Genomic DNA, 21,249 nt, shown 5'->3' with positions numbered 1-21,249 from the left:
CTGCCTTCAGCTTATAGGGTGTGAGGGTGATTGGTGACGCCAAGTTATCCTTCAGTCCTGCAAACTGCTTGGCCTGATCTGCGTCCCAAATCCACTCCTTATCTTTCAGAAGTAAGTCTCTCAGGGCAGACGTGTCATTTGCCAATGAAGAAGAGAACTTTCCAATATAATTGATTAGAAGAATCGCCATTAGAATGGCCAAAGAATCGCCTTAGTTCCTTTCTGGTCCTTGGCGCTTGGTAATTCTGTATAGCTGCCGTCTTTTCAGGCTCTACATGTATCCCATGTTCATCAATGACGTGCCCAAGAAACTTGACTGTCCGCTTGCTGAATTCACATTTGTCTGGGTTCGGCGTAGTTCCAGCGGCCTGCAACTTCACCAATACTTTTTCCAGCATCATGTCATGTTTTTTTTGGGTTGGAGCAAGCACTAGAATGTCGTCCATCTGGCAGATGACACTTTAAAAACCCGCAAGTGTTTTTTGCATTTCCCTTTGAAGAATCTCGGGGGTTGAAGAGATTTCGAAAGGCAAGCGTTTACAAAAGTATCTACCAAATGGTGTGATGAATGTGGTTACCTTCTGAGACGTAGTATTTAGCTTCATCTGCCAGTACCCGCTGTTTGCGTCCATCTTGCTGAAGTACTTTGCATTCCCTAAGTTGCTGAGTGTCTCATTCATGGTGGGAAGTGGATGAAATTCCCAAAGTACAGATTCATTCAGTTTGGTGAAATCAATACAGACCCGGATTTTTCTTTTTTTTGGGACGACAATACAAGGTGCGCACCATTCCGTGGGAGTTTCAACTTTTTCGATAACTCCTAAGGCCTCCATTCACTGTAGTTCCTTGGCGTAGTGGCTCTTTTCTAGCTGCAGCTACTATTTGTGGCACAGCTTGAGCGAATGGTTCAGCATCCTTTTCTAATTTAATATTCACTGCCGTTTCTGTAGCACACAGTCCATTAAACAATCTTGGATACCTCTCGAACGATCTATCAGTGGCGATCCCATCAATGAAGTCTATTATCCAAAATCCTGATATAGCCGGTTTGCAGAGCAAAGGTGTCACTAACTCTTCAATAAAGTAGACGTTTTCTACAGTTTCTCTAGATTTATACCTTAGTGGTATATGGGCAGATCCGCATACATCAAACTCTTGATTACCTGCTGCTCTCAGCTTCTTGGTTGCGTTCTAAAGTGACACTCCTAACTTTCTAGACCATGTTGCTGAGAGAGCTGTCACAGAGGCCCCTGTGTCAACTTTAAAACGTATTTTTATGTCGTTTAAGCTCAGGTCACAGTACCATGCTTTTCCGGTTTCTTGTATGCTGTTGAGTGTATGCCCATTAAATCCATATAGTCAGAAAAATTCGGATCCCAAAAATAAGCCATCAGCAAAATTCTGACTCATTACACTGCTGTGATACGACCGCGTTGACCAGCTTACCTGCCTGCTTCTTGCAAAAGTGTAGGCCTTGCCCAATGCCCTCCCTTTCCACATGCTTTGCAAATTGTGGATTTAGCTAAGCACTTCCAAACCTGTGGAGCACCCACATGCACGCTTTGCAAGGATGCTTGGATGAAGGAAATTTCTCATTGGCATGATGAGGTTCTCTGGCAGCATTGTGGACGGTATCTAAATTGTCAGGTATTTGTGCAGATTTGGCCAGTTTAGACGTTGGATGATAATTGACAATCCACTGCTTCGTTTTTCAAATGCACTTACTTAAATCTAAGTCATCCATATCAATGAGATACTCTAGCAAATTTGCGTCATTTACACCTATGACAATTCTATCACGAACCAAGTCGTTCTTTACTGCACCATACTCACATTGGTCTGCCTGTCCCTGTAGAGTCACAATAAACTGGTGAATGCTGGCATTGCCTTGCTTCATAGTGTTGAACTTAGCCCGCTCATATATTATGTTCTTGACTGGTTCAATGTGATTGTCAAAGAATTTAATTGTATTGTCAAGTGTTTTCTTTTTATTATCATCTGACTCATCATATACAAACTGCGAGTAGATTGGCACGCTTTCCGCGCCCATCCGAACCAACATGTTGGCAATCTGCTGTTCTTGAGACATTTTACTGTAGTCTTTTGCTAGCCAGTAAATCTCAAACTGCATTTTAAATACTTTCCATTGAGTAGCGAGATTGCCAGAGGAGAATTCAGTTCTCTTAACAAATCTATCATCTTTAGACTGAGATTCAGCCATTTTAACCGATCAAATATCAGAAATAATAAAAATATCGCCTTTTACTAACAATGCTTTATTGCACTTTCAACAACTGAAGAAGTCACCACTCACTAAAAATGAGGAAAATTCTGCTTATATAGTCGTGTGTTGTCCAGTTAGTTTTCCTTAATAGACTCCTTCATTAACTCTGCGCATAGCTATCAAATCTGACATCATGTGATACTATGCTGTAACGTATAAACAACTCTCACTTCTATTTGTGAGTCGTTGAGCATTCCAGGATAACACTTGTTGATTTGACGTCCATTCAGTTGTATTTCCCTTCAAAAACCGTTCAGTTGACGAGCAGAGGTTTTTACGTAGAGATACAGTTTTCAAAGCTCGCCAAGCACACAATTATAATATTCGCTATTGCGCTCGTGACAGGAGCCCACTGGGTTTGCTTCAACCAATAAAGATTGTTGAAGGGACTAAGAGAAAGCCACAAATAACCACGGTCGTGGGAATAAATGGAAGAGAAGTTTTAGTAGAGAATGATGGAACCATTCTTCGGAGTAACCGAGCTCATATATTCAAAGTAAGTGATCGTCACAAGGATTGTAGTGGCACTCCGGAGCCGAAGCCAGGTGTGTCAGCACCTGTAATGAATAGTGAATTTACGCTCCCAGTTCACTCGTCAGCTGTGACAGCGGCGACAGAGCATGTGCTAGTGTCCACCGGTGTGTCAGGGCCAACCTCACCGTCCGTTGTGACAGCAATCAAGAGTGTACCAGCACTGTCATCTACTGGTGTGTCAGTGCCATCCTCATCAGTGGTTGTGACAGCAGCCAAAGATCTCTAGCAGCATCTCTATCAAGTGGTGTGTCAGCACCAACATAATTGTCGGTTGCGACAGCAACCAGAGGTGAGTCAGCACCTCTACATGCACCATCAGCGGCGGCAGCAACCAGAGGTGTGTTAGCACCTCCTCCTACATCATTGGTTGTGACAGTAAATGGGAAGAAAAGAATGAGAACAATGTCCTATCAAACTAGAGCTGGGCGAACAAGTAAACCTCCCCATAAACTAGATTTGTAACGGACACAGTCATTTTTGATACTCTTACTAACTAGCAGTGATATTTATTTCTATGCTATTTTCTGTGCTATTGACATTTATGTTATAGATGGCTGTGGTATTGAGTAAATCTATTGTGAATAACCTCAATGTCCCTAATATTAATACCATATCAAGCAAAGGGCTTGATTGGTGTCAGGCATCCAAATATATAATCTCCCATCAAAACAGTCTGCGCAGGAAACACATATTCATCATAATTGGGTCACTAAGGTTTACCACTAAGCACCAGTCTAGAAAAAAAGTGGCTTTTGTAGATACCAATCTGTTATGTGTCGAGCAAATCTTTGAATCATTTTATAACGTACTACGCTTTCTGGACCTTAAAACACATAAATTACATAATTTTTTTATTGTATATTTCAATGCATCAGAGTCTTAGCTTTTGAATGAGCTATTGTTTGCCATGGTGAGACAGACATTGGTTGATGTTTATAAGATTTTCCCAAAGCTCTACCGCAGAAATGTTTACTGGCATAGGCTCGGAAATTGTGACGTCACAATTTTCATATGCGGTGTTGTGTGCTCTTACCGCCTATTTTATTGCTCACCACTTATATTTATCAACTACTATAATGACGCTAGTGTCAGGCGAAGATAGAACAACTCCAGAGAACCAATGAAGATGACAAAGGAATCAGTGTCATTAGTTCTCCATGTACAGATTATTTCTGTGATAAATAACTCAGATTCCAAGCACCATACTATGTTTTCCCGATGATATTATGCACTAGCCCTCTCATTTTATTGTGATGTTGAGGGTCGCGACTGAGACTAATTAGTTTCAAGCATTGCGTGATCTCGCGACGGTGCGATTGACATTTAGTCCTAGGGCCACGCAACCACAGGTCACAATTTAATCGATGTGATTTCATTACCTTTATCAACAACAGTAGATTTATTGAAGCATAATTAACCCAGAACATGTGTTTGTATTGGTCGGGCGTTAGCACGATCCCGGGCATTGTTATCTAGAATCCTAGTTTATTATTAGTGCTCTTTGGGTTTAACAGCACCGATTGTCACAAAAAAGCGCAGCCTCAATGGCAGCGAAAGAGATCGACTACCTACAGCTAAATAATAATTGTGACAACACATTTTAAGAACCTGAACCAAGTGTTTTTTTGCAGGACATACTTTTGACACCCTATTTTTCATAGGTCTATTATTCTTTGTGTATTGAATATAGGCTCATTCGAAAGCTAAGACTCTGATGTATTGAAATATATAATAAAAAAATTATGTAATTTATGTGCTTTAAGCCGATACCGTGTACAATATTCCCCATGAATTTTGAAAAATACAACCTGACAGCTAGTTGTTCTATTATGTCAGCTTTTTACCCCGAGTGGAATGGGAAGATTAAAGAACATGCAGTGATAGAAAACGGCAGAATCATTGAATTTAATAATGCCCATAATTTGCCGACACCAGACATTGCAAAGGCCATCTTCTGGAGATGCAGAAATCGATGTCTTCAAGGACCGAATGCTTAGAGACGGTCTACACCCTACCGCAGCCACACCAAAAATGAAAGGCAAACATTTTGAGGGTTATGCACTACATATAAAAAAAATTAGTGTACTGTCTTAGTACCTCTTTAGTAATGCACTTTATGTCCTCGTTTTAGTAATGCACTTCATGCTCTCACTTTACACCTTTTGTTGTTCCTATCTTGCTTTCCCACTTTCTTATGTTTTACCGAAAAGTTTTTGGGTTTAAGTACATTTGCTATATAGAATTTCATTGATGCTCCTAGTTTGACGGTGTGATAGCACCTGTCGGGAGTATATGTGCTTGGAAGGGAGGTGTAATAGTATGTCAAAGTCAGCAAAGGGCTCATCGCAAGAACGACATTGAATAGAGGGAAGTACAACTGAACGGACAACAAATCAACGAGTGTTATCCTGGACTGCTCAACGACTCACAACTAGAGGTGAGAGTTGTTCATACGCTACAGCATAGTATCTTAACACCTTTACTAGTACCTGAGCCAGTAATAATCAAATTGGTTCTCACAAGCTAAGCAAAAGTGCATAAGTTAAACATAATCAAAATAGAATAACACGACAAAACAAATTCAACACTGATATGGCGTGTAGACTCGGATTAGTTATGTATAACTTAATTTCTCTCTAAACGTAGTACATGATAAACGCAAGTTATGAACATAACGGTAGAGGATGAAGACAGTTTTATAATTAAACCATCTGATATCCTATAAATTTTCATCTTGAAACATTCCAATTTGGTAATTATACAACAAAATAGAACGTCATTGATTTGTGAAACATTGTTGCTTGACGGTTTAAGCCTATCCACCGTCACTAAGCAAAATATTTTTTGTAATACCGCGAGAAACATCATTTCCTGTTGAAGCGCAGCTTTTATTCACAGACGGCGAACCGAGTGCGGCCCGCTGAACCAGTTAACGGAAATCTGTGAAGCTATAATTTCAATGGAAGTGTAAAAACCAAAGCTCTTTAAAAATACAACTAACATTTTTAGGTTACAGAAAAAACAATGGATCAAAATTTAGATTTAATGGACACAAGATCTTACAATTCAGAAGATGAAGCAGACGATGGTGACCTGAACATAAATATTCCGGTATGTTGAAACTCAGAATATAGAAAGCAAAGTGGTGTCTCCATCAGTTATGGCAGCGTCGTAGGTGAATAGCAGATAGATTGCAAACAACTGCTAACAGTCATAGCCAATTTTGATACCAGGGTCACCATGTTGTGAAAAACTTCACAAGCAGTGTTCTTTTTATACATGAATGAGTTCCCATCAAAAGTTTCTTTGCAGTGTCGTTTGTTTTGGTATGATGCTTTGATTTATAGCACTGATAGCGATAAGCTATATTGCAACAAGATCTTAAAGAATTAGTGATTGGGCTGATAAATAGCTTATAAACTTTAATTTCTTCAAGTGTTTCTTTTTATTAGAGCTGATTGTAAAAATCTGGCAGATCTTCAATTCTTTTTAAATGGTCAAGTTCTTAAGAAAGTTTCCACTAACCCTTATTTGGAAATCATTTTGCAAGAAGATATGAAATGAAACACTTATACTGATGCTATTGTTTTTAAAGCTACAAGACAGTTATCTAAGCTTTGCAGAGTTTTAAAAGATGCAGATACGCAAACAAGGAAAGTGCATCTATTACTCTATTGTTAGATTTTGTAAGTATTAAATTTGCTTCTCATTCATGGGACCCTTATCAAAAAAGTATGTTAAAAAACCAGAGAAAGTTGCAATCAGACCTTGTGTTTCATATTTAGATTGAAGGGCCGTGCTAGCTTTACGAAAATGAGAGAAAACACAGATTTTCAATCACTATCAGAAAGGAGAAAATTACCCGACAAACTATATATCAAGTGTTGTGCTGAACAACTTGTTTTTAAAAACAACATTTGTTACAGATAAAGCTCTTTAATGAGACAGAAAAAGGAAAACATGAGACAGAAATAATGAGACAGAAACATATATACTAATCTTGTTAAAACTTGTCAATTCTACCGATCCGTCTGGCCTAGACCTATAAGAAACCTGAGATTTTAAGTATATGCAAAAAGGTTTACTTGCAACAAAATTTACCTTACAGTTATTTAGTATCAAAAGGTTCACCATGTCTTACTCTGCTATGTTGTAGGTTCAAAATATATGGAAATGTGATTACAAGCTCTTAAAAGCTCAAAAACTAACAGTTAATCGCAGCCACCACGAAAACACTGTAGGTTGGAATCCCTCTCAAAGCGGCTCCAATATGTTGTAGTTGATCACGATGTGCTTTTGTTTACACTTTCATGCAACCTCATTTGTCGAAATATTTTCACAAATATACTCACACATTCAATAAAACCATTTATGTTGTCCTTACGCGTCTATTTCATTATCATCGTAATTCTGTCACTGTGAGCACTGATATATCAAAACTTAGCCTAAAAATCAGTTTAATCTTTTAACCTTATTTTAGTGGGTGCATATCATCTTCTGATAATCATGAGGAGCCTGTTGGTCACCTGTGATGGTTGAAAAATGCTGCAGAAATTGTTTGCGCCATTTAGCTACTATGAGTAGATGATTAGACCAGGCTGGGACGAAACTGTAAAGTAGCGAGCATCTATATTTGATAAGGGCTTTCCGGTAGAACCCAAAGTGTTTGTCATAAACTATTGCTACGAGATGTTTTATATCAAGCCTTTTATTGGCCTTTCATTTCGGGTGATAACATCATGTGTCAGAACAATAACCACGTCAAGTTGAGTACGTCATCAAAATAGCGATTCCAACCTATGGCCATTTTTTTAATTGTTTGTTTTCTAGCTTTTAAGAGCTTGCAATCACATTTCCACATATTTTGAACATACAACACAGCAGAATAAGACATGGTGAACCTTTTGATACCGAATAACTGTAAAGTAACTTTTGTTGCAAGTCAACCTTTAAAAGAGTAAAAGAAAACAGAAAAGTACAAAATAAATTTAATTTTTTTTTGTTTATTTGTATTCTCACACTCATTTAATGCACAATGTGCAGTGTTATTGGAAAAATCTTATCTTAACAGTGGAGCATGTAGACCGTTTTATAATTAAAAATAACTAACAACGCTTTAAATATTTACCATAAAGCATTCCAATTTAGTAATTGTACAGCAAAGTAGAACGTATTTTGTTTGTGAAACATCAGGGAGACGTACACAATGGAATACATATAGAATATTTTTTACTTATTTTTAAATTTTACTCACGATCGTACATGATGGCCTTAAATTCAACCACATTCGACTGAAAAGAACTAATCAACCTACAACAAGATGGTACAAAAACTTGCTGTCTAAAACCTTTTGCCATTTCAAAAGCATTTATACGTCCTACATTAAAAGGTACAATAAGCTACAACCGTGGTTTAAGAAATTTGTTTAGCTCCACCAATAACAATATTAAACATAGGCCTAATAGAAAAGTATTCTTCAGTCCTTGTAATGAAAATGACGAACCTTAATCTGTTGGGGATATATAACCATACAAATTAAAAGATGAATTGGGACTCAATATCTGAAGTAAAGCCACTGAATTGTCCACAAAGCACTATGATGCATAGATCAAACAAAAATACTACTTTGCCGTTGAATTAACTAAAATAGTGATTTGTAAATATTATAATGCACAATGAAGCTAAACTTGCATTCAAGAAACCACCTTTTTGCTGTAAATTAAAAATAGCAAATTTAAATACACATTTGTTACCATGCATTAAAGAAATGTATGTGTAATATCATACATTATATTATGATAAATATAGACCTGTAAAATAAACCAATCAAAAAACAGCTTAAGAGTACTGACAGTTTTCAGAAAACCAAATGAAAAGTAAATCAGGCTCGCGCTGAGAAGAACCCACAGCAGTCAAGTGCAAGGCCAAACATCGCGTCACACACATGGGCAATTTTTTTAAAATTGTTTGCGATTATAATATGCTGTCAATTAGTGAGTAAACATGTTCGGACATACAGAAACATGAAAATTTTTAGACTAAAATCTCTCATAATGATATGAATCTTGCATGTAGATTTTTATGGTACAGCGCGGGACAATAGGTCATCTTTTCTCAAACTTTGCTATTCATTCTGAAATGAAATTTGCTTTTATTTTATAATCAATAAAAAGTAGATGTTTTAGCCCAGATATTTTTTCCTAGCAAATGCAATTTTTCCTTACCATCCATTTGAATAGTTTGTCCCGCGCGTCGCAATTTTAGTGCATGCAGTTGCAGCCTGTTTTTCATACGCCATCTGAGGTAAAAAATTATTTATAATTCGACTTTGGGATGCAATGTCTTAGCCAAACTCTCCAACTTGCTGGAAATACGACAAGTTTCTGTTTTATAGACATGTAGAAGTTTTTGTGATGCGCAGGACATTTTTAATAATATGACCTTGTTTGAAATTTCATTTTGATGATCTGCATGTGGAAGCAATGCTGGATATCCCAAGTCAAAAAAAGCCAGTTTCTTTGAAAGAAATGAAAAATTTTAATTAATATGCGATGTTTTTGTAACTCAGAACATAAAGTTTGTCAAGATTACCCTACTGATACACACATCTGGTGTGATGCCGTCAAATCACGAGGTAATCTTTAAACCAAATGTGTGTTTTTATAGTTTGGTTACAAAAATTACATCGCATGGCAAAGGTGCAATGGACGGTATTGTGGGAAAGCATCAAACAACAGGTTTTAATGGCAATGTACCGGAAAAAGTATGTCATAATTTTGGCAGTCATTTGCGAAAGCTTCAACAACAACGACTTCCAAATCCGTGAAACTAATAAAGATATTCCACATCTTAGAAGATATGATTGCTGAAACAGGGCGGATCTGCTAAGAACGCTGGTCCACCATGCGTCTAATTCATGGCATTTGATCGTGCCATCACCTAGCAGTTAAAGATGATGGTGATGTTTTTTCTGATGGAATGATGTCTTTTCCCTTGGCATCCAATTCCACACACACAGAGCAGCGAACCTAATCAAGAGGTAACCACAGGAGATATTTCACAAATGCTGACATAGTTTTCACCACAAATGTTGGTTGCATTGGCCTATGACTCTGAAGTCAATATTGGAGAAATTCTCACATCGGAAGCCAATGAAAGTAGCTACACTATTGAGTACATCCACCGTGAACGCAAGAGGTTCATGTGGTCAAACCCCAACGACAAAAGAACCACCCACTAGAACTGTCTTCTCAAAGCATCTCCGGTTATTGCACCAGCGACAACTATCAGGTCACTGCGATACTTTTTACTAGAAAATGAACAAATAATAATGGCAGAATATGATGATTTTAAGAAAAAATGGTTTACTGCATAAAAGTCAGACAATCTTTGAATCATATGTGTTTTATGTGTCTTGTTTAAATAAAATAAATATAATATATGCTAATTTTAAATTGGCTGGTTTATCGCATGTAAATCGATGTTGCAACTCCAAGTCATGACAATTTGTTGTCTAACAACTGCAAATTGTAGAAAATGCAAGATTTTACATGATATTTTTGTCCCGCGTGTCACAGGTGGTTCCCTTCTTTCAAGTCTCACAGAATCAGTAAACTTGAGCCTGAAAACAAAACAGTACGTATTTCTAGTAGAAGGATAGTAGAGATATGAACTGGTCGATCAATAATATCATGAGTCAAAAACATCAGAAGATTTTTGCAATTGCTCAGAGTAGTTTTTCATGTCAAATTATGGTCCCACTTGTCACCCCAGCTTTAATATTTAATAATTCTTCAAGACGTTGCATGACAATGATAAAATCTCATTCAGTGATGGTTGGTGGCAAGAGCTGCTTAAAACAGCATAAATGACAGCGAAATTTCACATCTGGACTAAAAAGTATGCGAGAAAGCATTCAATTGTCCCGCATGTCACAATCATGCCAAAAATAGTCTTGCCCTCAATCATATAAAGCACATCAATATTATAAAGCAATTACATTCCATATGATAAATACAAAGGCTACTAATGCAGCCGGTCAAAAAATTGTTGTGGATGTTGTTTAATTATGTAGAACCACGACAGCAACATAGGCCTACCAAAATTATTATCAATGTTTCAATATTTAAAAGTAGCAATTTTTTCGGTCATCAACAGTTAAATTATGTCAATGCCATGAACAAATTGTGGTATGAAGATATGAAAAGCAAATAACATTATATGATGATGTAGGTGAAGCTTGTAAAAAAGTGGATCCGTACCGTGTTCTTTAATGGTTCACTTAGTATAGAGGAAGGATGAATAATGAAGTGGCACATCAAACCCAAACAATGCATTGAACAATACATTTAAGTCTGCTAAACACTTATGTTGAACAATACTTGAAAGCAATACATTGCAAAATATGTTAAATCATATGTTGATGAAAAATCCTTGAAATGTGTTGAAAAATACATTAAATAATACATTGAAAAATACCTCGAACTCTATGCTGAATAATATGTGGAGTAATATATTGAACAGTACCATCACTGAGACATTTAATAATATATTCAACAACATATTAAACAATACATTCACCGATATATAAAAGTCAACAATACATTCAATAATATGTAAGCAGTACACTCAGTAATACATTATAACACATTTTTCAATACTTATACTGTACATGCAACAATACATATGCCATACATACAACAATACATATAGGAGAGGGTGGAGCACGTTGCAACAAAAAATGCATTTTGGCTATAAGTTTTCCTAAAATTTTTGAATATTGTGTAGATATTACAAAGGATGCAGAAATATGTTTTACATGTGTATGCCAATTCTGCTGGTTGTATACTTTGGAAAATTACATAACAGGTGTGTCGACAAGCCCCCCCCTCGATAGGGGGTACGTTAAAACACCCTATGGGGCACGTTGAAACGTCCTTGATTTTCATTGTGAATTTTAGTTTTGAAGTTGTGTTCTCTTGAATTTATTTTTAGCCAAACAATTCAAATTTCCACCAATTATCTGAGCAGGAAAAACTTGAAAAGAGTTGGCTATGAACTTCAAAGCAATGTGTACAATAATCAGGACCAACAAACCTCCACAGTACAACAAAACATATATAAATATTCTTTTACATACATATAAACTTTTCTTTCTATATCGTATGTTAAGCATTCGCAGTCATGATATCAATATTGTCCAGAAATTTAGGAGTTAATGGTTAACTTTTAGCTATGTCATCGAAGGTTATATCGAACCACAGCTTCAATGCTACTCGAGCTGTTCCCCTCTATAAGAATATAGGGGCAAATTGAGACATTTTGCAACTTGCCCCTCTATTCGTATTAGAACATGTGGTGGTCAATTGGAGGTGGCATTCAAATAGAGGCTGGCGGTGTCTTTCTCAAATGGCTCATCGCAATTTTCTTAAAGGTTGACTTGCAACAAAATTCACATTACAGTTATTTGGTATCAAAAGTTTCACCATATCTTACTCTGCCGTTGTAGGTGCAAAACATGTGGAAATGTGATTACAAGCTCTAAAAAGCTCAAAAACGAACAATTAATCACGGCTATCTCGAAACTGCCCTGGATTATAATTCCTTTCCAAAACGGATCAAATGGGACATAACTGAACAAGATGGCTTCTGTTTACACTTTCATGCAGCTTCATTCGTCGAAATATTTTAACAAATATACTTCTCGCATTCAATAAAACCATGTCTATTGTCCTTATGCATCTATTTCATCATCATTGTAATGCTGTTTGAGCACTGGTATCACAAAACCTACCGTAAAAATTCGTTTAATTTTTTAACCTTAGCTCGAAGGAGTGCATATCATTCTCTGATAAACATGATGAGCCTGTTGGTCACTTGTGATAGTCGAAAAATGCTGCAGAAATTATTCGCGCTGTTTGGCAGGAAGTATGGGTCACATGATCAGATTACGATTAGACTAAGCCGAAACAAAGCTGTAAAGTAGCGAGCATGTATATTTGATATGAGCTTTTCAATGAAACCTGAAGTGTTTGTCATAAACTAGTGCTGCGAGACGTTTTATATTGAGCCTTTTATTGGCCTTTCAATTCACGTGAGAACATCACGTGTCAAAACAATAACCAAATCATTTGAGTACGTCAGAGAAATAAATCGATTCCAATCTACGGGCGGTCTCGTGATGGCGGCGATTAACTGTTGGTTTTTGAGCTTTTAAGCGCTTGTAATCACATTTCCACATATTTTGCATCTACAACACAACAGAGTAAGACATGGTGAATCCTTTGATACAAAATAACTGTAATGTGAATTTTGTTGCAAGCCAACCTTTAAGATAAATGTAGCCCTATTACGGGTGAAACGAATGTCACCTATATTTTGCTCTCTTTTTCTGGTGGAGCAATATTAAACCTGCTAACTTACCTCTAACTTGTCAAAGATCTCTTAATAAACTTTCAAAGTTGGAGATAAGTTGGCAGATTTATTGCATCCAAAAGGTTTAACATCACTCTACCAAAAAAGAGAGCAAAATATAGGCGACTTCAGAGGTAAATTTATCTTCCGAAAATTCGGACAAGCTACACCGCCAGCCGAAAAATACACCGCCCGCCTCTATTTGAACGCTGCGCCCAATTGACCGCTACTATAGAGGAAAAGTTGAAAAATAGAGTGCCATGACGTTCAATTAGAGGTTTCATGGTAATTTTATTTCAACAGAAATCTGATGATGAAGGGTTGTCACTCTCACATTTCAATTGCTTAGCATGTACCTACAGCTCATTAGATAAACAAGATAACATATGTGTACCTAGAGCTCATTGGATAAACAAGACAACATACGTGCCTGTCTGCCCCTCTGTGAGCCTTAACCACAGCTTTTGATGTTACCAATAGAGAAATCCGTAATTCTTTCACCAACTTTTAAAACATTGCTTCGACTAAGCATGTGTGCCCATTAAAAAATATAAAACTCAGCTCTAAGAGTTGTCTGCCCTTTTCATAAATGAAAAAATACTATCTCTTCATTAATACCGCTATATCTTACCAATCCACAAGGGTAGGTCTTGACATTAATTAATGCGGGCATCTTTAACCATACAGACATATTTTGTTTAATTATCTGCTTTGCATTGATTGTAGGTCTTCATTCTATTTACAGTTGTATCGATTCAAGCTAAATTGATTCCATGCTCGACCTTGCCTTACTGTACGTGAGGTCTTTCAACTGTCACTGCAATTAGCACTCTCATTTGCAAGACTCAACCTGTTTCTTATGTATTTAGTTTGGAAATGAAGAAATAATGAGAGACTCGGCTGTTATGGTTATGGACACAGTCTCTCCATGTTCAGTCGGACTCGCTATTGCCAGCACCTCTAGTCCACACACTTCCCTCCATCATGAGCAACTTAAGCTGATCAGCGATGAAGAGCGCCGGGTAAGAAAAACCTGATTATTGCATGTCAGCCGCCTTGTATTCTTGTCATCTAATTTCATATCTTTAACTCAATAATTTTAACTTAATACTGTGTTATCTCTCTGATATCTTTAACAAGACTTTCAGCTCCATTTTGAGGTTTAGTAAACCAATTTTATCTCTAAATTGAGAATTTTAGCATCTGGTAGCTTTTAATATGAAGATTTAATGGAAAGCATCATTGATTGATTTTGGATTTTTGGTGTAATTAAGTTGCCCATGGGATTACTGATTAGTTTGTGCTAATCGTGCTAACCTGCAATTATTGTCACAAGTGAGTGACTCCTGCATAACTTGTTGGCCATATTGTTTTTTTAACATGCTTTGATGATGCGACCCAAATCAATGAATGACTTATCAACAAAACCATATTTTGATTGTGTGCGCAACACCAACAATGCCAGTCTAATGTGAGCTTGTTTGCTTGAACTAACACGCTGCCAATAATGGCTGACACCCGGGAAAGAGGGAAGTTAAAGATCTCAAGAAGTATTCTGAAAAAACTAGCGGCTAGGAAGTTTGGCTTTCATTCTCCTCCGACACAATATGGTAGAAGAGATGATGAAAGAGTGTAGTAGAGTATACGGTTCTGTATATGTGTATCTGAACTATTATAGTAGAGTTATTGCGCCATATAACTAATCTCTTCTGTACAAAAGCATATTATGTAATCGGAGTCTACAGATGTGGCCACAGGGCTGATGGAAACAATGTTTACCACGAGTATATTTTGATTGAAGCAACCGTAGCTTGTGATGAGTTGTCGTGTCAACCAGAGAAGTTTTTAGCAAATTAACAGCGCAATTAAAGTGGTGAATTATAGTGAAAATCTTTTTTATTAATAATATATCACCCATTGCTGTGTTAAGAGATCAACATGGTTCAATTGTTTTTGTGCTCCATCTCCAAACGGTTCCATTTCAGCAAATAAAGCAGCGTGAATGAACTGCTAGTAATGAGAGAACTAATAATGTATTACTTGAGTAAACTCTGGCTCAGTTGTGCATAATCAGCGCTATTTTATTACAGACTTTCTGGTTTCACTCGCAGACGCTCATTTTTGAAAGCTCGCTTTCAACTGTTTTATGGCTACCCATTTACATTGCTGTAAAATCAATCTTAATGCTAGACTGGGCTTGTGCACTATTATTACGTGTTGGCAAGATGCCTTGTAATATCGAATGGATATTGTGCCCAGAATGCTTAACCCCCACACATACACATCTATTCATTGTTAAAACATCTAGCTGCTTTGTTAGCAAACCATATTACCATGTTACCATAACCTTTTACCATATTTTTGGATGCCCAACTTTTCGCATGCTTAGATTGGCAAGTCCACAACTGCTGTATTATGAAAAGAATTTTCCTAATTCACAATTTTTATGATTATACATTGACATATTGCGGCTACAGGCTGACCTCGCCGCCAATGTGCAAAGCATCAGATGCGTGCCGCAGATGGAAAAAAGATCGTACAAGCAAGAGGACTATGAACGTGAGTCAGCGGAGTGTCTCAAAGCCTTTGATAGGTGGGGCGAGCAGCAGCAGGTCTCTCACATAACTAAACTTTTCTCAAAGATGTGTCACTATCAACACGGCCTCATCAACACATTCTTGAAGCCCATGCTGCAACGAGATTTCATCACAGCTCTTCCAGGCAAGTGTCATTAGGCTAGATAATTTCATCAGATAGAGGTAAACATTCTAGTAGCTACAATGATGTAGAAAAATAGGGTTTTGTCAACTGTGTAAGCTATACAATACGACTTCATAGAATACCTGAATTATGGTTTGACTGAACACTCTTGAGTGCTTTAGAATGTAGTTCCTGCCATAGTTACTGCGGGATGAGTAATCTTGGTTAGAAGCCTGGTCTGAGGTCACAAAACAAGTTTGCCCTCGAATGGTAAGCTCAGAAATTGGGCTATTTATGATCCCTAAACAAAGCTTCTATTGTAGCAGTTTAATTTCATTTATATCCATCAGTTTGAAATAACCGTGTCGTTTTTACCCTTTTTGTAATACCGATTGTAATATCCCGGTCAAAGAGTGTTGTTTAGTCTTTTGATAAACTCCGTTATATTTGATGATGCGGAGTACTTACATAGTTAATATAGTAACCCGATAAGAATGGTCGATTGCAGAGAAAGGAATGGACCATGTTGCAGAAAAGATCCTGACATATCTCGATGCTAACTCGTTACGAGCGGCTGAGCTCGTCTGCAAGGAATGGCATAGAGTAATATCACGAGGAATGCTATGGAAGAAACTCATAGAACACATGGTTAGGACAGACGAGATGTGGAGAGGGCTGGCTGAGCGGCGGCAATGGTATGGAAGTAAAATGTAAATACCTGAGTATTGCTAGTAGCATGATGAAATCAGATTTAATTTTTATAATTTTGTTCCTAAATTATGCTTTCAGAGCATCAACTAATGACCTGTTAGTATCATAATGCTGTACCAATCAAGTGAAATGCCTTTTTATCTTTTCACTAAATTTTTGCCTATGGTGTTGCCATACTACCATTAAAAGTGCTGTTTGGAAGACAAATACTATTTTAGACCACTTATTGGAATTCAATGTCATTTATTACATGTTGAAATCAATTACAGTCAAACATGGATAACTCAAACTTCACGGGACCGAGTGAAAGTGTTCGAGTTATCAGAGCGTTCGAGTTATCAGAGCACTGTCACAAGTCCATGTATTTATTAGGAGATACATTTACATATACAAACTATAATATAAATCAAAGGCATAAATGGCTTGTTTCGAATTAAATGCTTCTAATGTAAAGTTTAAAAAATTTTTACCACAAAATATATAGATTTTTCTCACTTGAGATTTGTTTGTTGTTTTAGGTGATGCGACTGTCAGGACGTTTTTCAGATTAAAGTTGGCAAAACGTGATCGCTGTTGAAATGCTCAGAAGAAAAGACATCTTTTTTTTAGCGTTTTAACCGAGATCAATTTTGGCGATTTTTCTTGAAGTTTGTGCCAAGGTTACCTCGCTTTTCCTTGCCTTCGAAGGACCATCGCTAAGTGGATGTTTGGTAAAAATCAAATTTTACCAAATCTTTTGAAAAGTCGTCGACAAAAATATTTTGCCGATGATGGTAATAACGACGCCTATAAACTACTAAAAGTTGAGGTTTATCTTTATGGCTTGGAATAAAGTGATATTCTATAACAACCGTCTCGGTAGCCGTTGGGCAAAAAACTGTTCCGAGTTAACGAAGTTGAGGTCGAGTTATCTGAAGCAATTTATCATTGTGTGGGAACGGACCAAACAAAATCGTTCGAGTTAACCATGTGTTCGAGCTATCCCAGGGCGAGTTATCCGAGTTTGACTGTAGCTCAAACAGACAATTTTACATGTTGGATTGTACAAAATAGTCACAACAATTATTAGTGAAATTTATTTCTTTGGCATTCTTTATATTCTCTCCTTTCAAGCAAAATCATAGTGAAGCAAATGTGTCCGGGTATTGATAACTATAACAAAATGTAACACAACTGAAAGCGTAGGTCAAGAGCATTAGATTATGATTCACATCTGACGTGTGTCAGTGTATCACAACTAGTATCAGTTCCTAGACACAAAGCTCTAAGATTTTAAACTTATCATTTTATTGAGCTCTGAGCTTTGGTGAAGTCTGTAAATGTTGCCTAAGAGAGTTTCACCCGTGACATTACAAACTTTACCTAAGAGAATTTTCATTTTTATGCTAGGATTGAAACATTATTCAAGCCAACCAATCAAGGAGAAGCACACAAGTACTATAGATCTCTCTACCCCAGAATCATCAGCGACATACAGGTAAGAAAGTATTATTCTTATGGACCTCAATTTTGGTCAATTAACTTGTTACTGCTTAAGTATTTTGACATAGAAAACTAACTTTAATCTTGCATAAACTGTCACACTGATCTTGTATGAACTGTCACACTGATCTTGGATAGACTGTCACACTGATCTTGGATAGAGTGTCATATTACATACTAATGACTATTGTCTTCTACAGAGGATAGAAAACAACTGGCGTACTGGAAAGCACAGACTACAGAAAATAGAATGTCGAAGTGAAACTAGTAAAGGCGTTTATTGTCTCCAGTATGACGACAAAAAGATTATCAGTGGCTTAAGAGATAATTCTATTAAGGTGGGCGGAGGAAACCACTTGCACTTTCATCGGTTGATAGCTAAATCACGATTCTCACAAGTCCTTTTGCTTGTTGGTTATCTTAAATGACTGAATGAACATTACACATTTAACTTATGTTGAGCTTCAACTAAAAACTGTGATTGCCGCTGTTTTGAAAGATGCTGTCATGATCAGTTTGTTCTGCTCACAGCTATGGGACAAGAAGACACAGGAATGTACACAGACACTGACCGGTCACACCGGATCTGTCCTTTGCCTACAATACGATGATAATATTATTATCTCCGGTTCTAGCGATTCCACAGTAAGGTAAGAAACTTCAATCTTTCCTTACTCATCAGAAGTCGTTCAGCGTTAAAAATAAACACAATCATGAATGAGATTATGGCAGTAGCAAGTGCTCATCAGGCCATTCAACTTAGCTGTTTCACTGTTATTGCTCTTCAACCATAGTCTATAACATCTCTGAATTACTTTTGATATCAAAATTGTTGTGATTCAAGCATTTCAAAAGATTTACTGCTTTTGAAACTGATTTTGAAAAAATTTCTGTTGTGATCAAGTTTAGCAAAACTAATGACAGTAAATGTATAATCAAATATGGTTTCCTTGAAGAGTCTGGAGTATCACAGATGGCCTTCTACTCAACACCCTTATCCACCACTGCGAGGCCGTATTGCATCTCCGCTTCCAGGATGGAATTATGGTTACATGTTCTAAGGTAGAGGAGTTATAACATTGTCTGTTCGTATAGAATTCTATAAAATCAAAAGCTGTCTAATGAGAGGATACTTGAGGTCATGAATGGGATATAATTACACTCATGTTGGTGCTAATCGCATATGCTCAGGAAGGAGTTGATTACTCTTAACTTCTCTTTATGCTAGAAGCTGCCTTCTTAAAAACAAGACGTCCATTAATACAATTTAACCTCTTAAAATAAATATCATTGTAGGATCGATCAATAGCAGTTTGGGATATGCTATCAATAAATGACATTAGCCTGCGGCGAGTGCTGGTCGGTCACAGGGCTGCAGTTAACGTCGTCGACTTTGATGATAAATATATAGTGTCTGCCTCCGGTGACAGGACCATTAAGGTGAGTAAACAATACAGTTCAACACTGGTAATGTTTGCTGTTTGTCATCAATTAATTACTTCTAGACAGATTCTGGTCATATATATTTACTTCATCTTTGGGCATGTAAACAGTAGTGTTGAGGATCGCAAAGTACTTGCTCGTTTTATAATCTATTTCTGTTGAATATCAGCTAAAAATGTTAAACATTGTTTTTTTGGAAAGCAGTTTTTGGCATTCCAGTAGCAGATTTCAGCATTGTTAATTCTGAATGTTTATTAATTTATGTTTACATATGATACAGAGATGAACAATCGCACACACATTAGTAATTTATCACATCGGCAACAATATATGGCAAATTAACAATTCCTTCCCATCACCAGGTTTGGAGTACATCTAGTTGTGAGTTTGTCAGAACACTAAATGGTCACAGACGAGGAATAGCTTGTCTTCAATACCATGGCAACCTGGTTGTAAGTGGCAGCAGTGACAACACGATACGCTTGTGGGACATTGAGTATGGCGCTTGTCTGCGGGTGCTCGAAGGCCATGAGGAGCTGGTTAGGTGCATTAGATTTGACAGCAAGAGGATTGTTAGCGGCGCTTACGACGGGTAAAACAAGCTTTATTGCTCTGTGATGAATTAATGAATTTACCAAAGAACAAGTAGTAACAATCAATGGATGGATTAAAGCAATTTGTTCTTACTCTTTACAGAAGGATAAAAGTGTGGGACTTGCAGGCAGCTCTTGATCCTAGATCACCCAATGGCACCCTGTGTCTTCGAACCTTGGTTGTAAGTATGCGTGATTGTAATAGCTGTTGAATAACAAGGTCTTGAATAGACTTCCTGGTTTTTATGAACGGAGTTGTATGCTCGTACTGTACTAATGATAAATAGGGAGCTTATACTACCATATTGTTGTGAATGGCAAGATTTGCATCATTTGGTGAGATTGATACTATCTTACTTCCACAACCTTCCAGCTGTTCTTGCATGCCTTGATGATAGTGGTTATTAATTTCATCCATCTGTGCATGCACATATTTATTTGTAGGAACACCACGGCCGAGTATTTCGATTACAGTTTGATGAATTCCAAATTGTATCTAGTTCTCATGATGACACAATTTTAATATGGGATTTCCTTGACACTGAAGAGCCTGAAGCTAAGGGTATAACCCACCCATACACTCACCTCAGCAAATAATGGCTTGAATTCATGGTTTTTTATTGTGCTTACCCTCTTACACTGGAGGTGATCTAATCACCAGGAACATGGAACCATCACCAGGAACATCAAACCATCACACATGCGATATTCAACAAAAGTTGGACATTTTAATAAGTTGATTTCAAATAATGAGAAACTTGTATATACGCATTATTTATGTATTACATTGTGTCTTAGCGTCCCTCGCATGAACATGCTTAAATTAAATTGGCGATTTTTATTGTAGTTGTAGAACAGATCTGATTATTTTGAAAGTGTCTGATATTTATATTTTCAATGGTAATGAAATAAAAGCCATCCCTTAATTCACTAGTTAATTGCAAGTTATCGCCTCTTTCCACTCTTCTTTATTTTGGCACCTTTGCTCGCTCCTTTCCGCGCACCACCAACAAGGCTTTTGTATTGTCCTTTCATCTTAGCTGCTTTTCTGTAACAATTGAACATTTCCATGTACAGTGAGTTTTAAAC

General features: G+C 37.1%; 2 protein-coding genes across 2 annotated transcripts in view; one reads left to right on the top strand and one right to left on the bottom strand.

Annotated features, from left to right (window-relative positions):
• Positions 1–5,778: 5,778 nt before the first annotated feature.
• Positions 5,779–21,090, top strand: LOC137391919 (beta-TrCP-like). Its single transcript, XM_068078477.1, has 12 exons — positions 5,779–5,929; positions 14,101–14,253; positions 15,709–15,952; positions 16,440–16,626; positions 18,032–18,119; positions 18,325–18,462; positions 18,656–18,774; positions 19,081–19,186; positions 19,421–19,564; positions 19,930–20,159; positions 20,264–20,342; positions 20,605–21,090. The coding sequence occupies exons 1-12, from the start codon at positions 5,843–5,845 to the stop codon at positions 20,755–20,757; spliced, it is 1,728 nt and encodes a 575-aa protein (XP_067934578.1). The 5' UTR covers positions 5,779–5,842; the 3' UTR covers positions 20,758–21,090.
• LOC137391918 (RRP12-like protein) overlaps positions 21,074–21,249 on the bottom strand; it is a 28,614-nt gene continuing 28,438 nt past the window's right edge. The window contains exon 30 of the mRNA XM_068078475.1: positions 21,074–21,208. Within this exon, the coding sequence (XP_067934576.1) occupies positions 21,106–21,208 (103 nt within the window). The 3' untranslated portion in view covers positions 21,074–21,105. The remainder of the gene's footprint in view (positions 21,209–21,249) is intronic.

This window comes from Watersipora subatra, chromosome 3 (genome assembly GCF_963576615.1).
Source record: "Watersipora subatra chromosome 3, tzWatSuba1.1, whole genome shotgun sequence".
Taxonomy (NCBI): domain Eukaryota; kingdom Metazoa; phylum Bryozoa; class Gymnolaemata; order Cheilostomatida; family Watersiporidae; genus Watersipora; species Watersipora subatra.
Note: the sequence above shows the minus strand (reverse complement) of the source record. Positions and strands in the feature narration are given on the sequence as shown.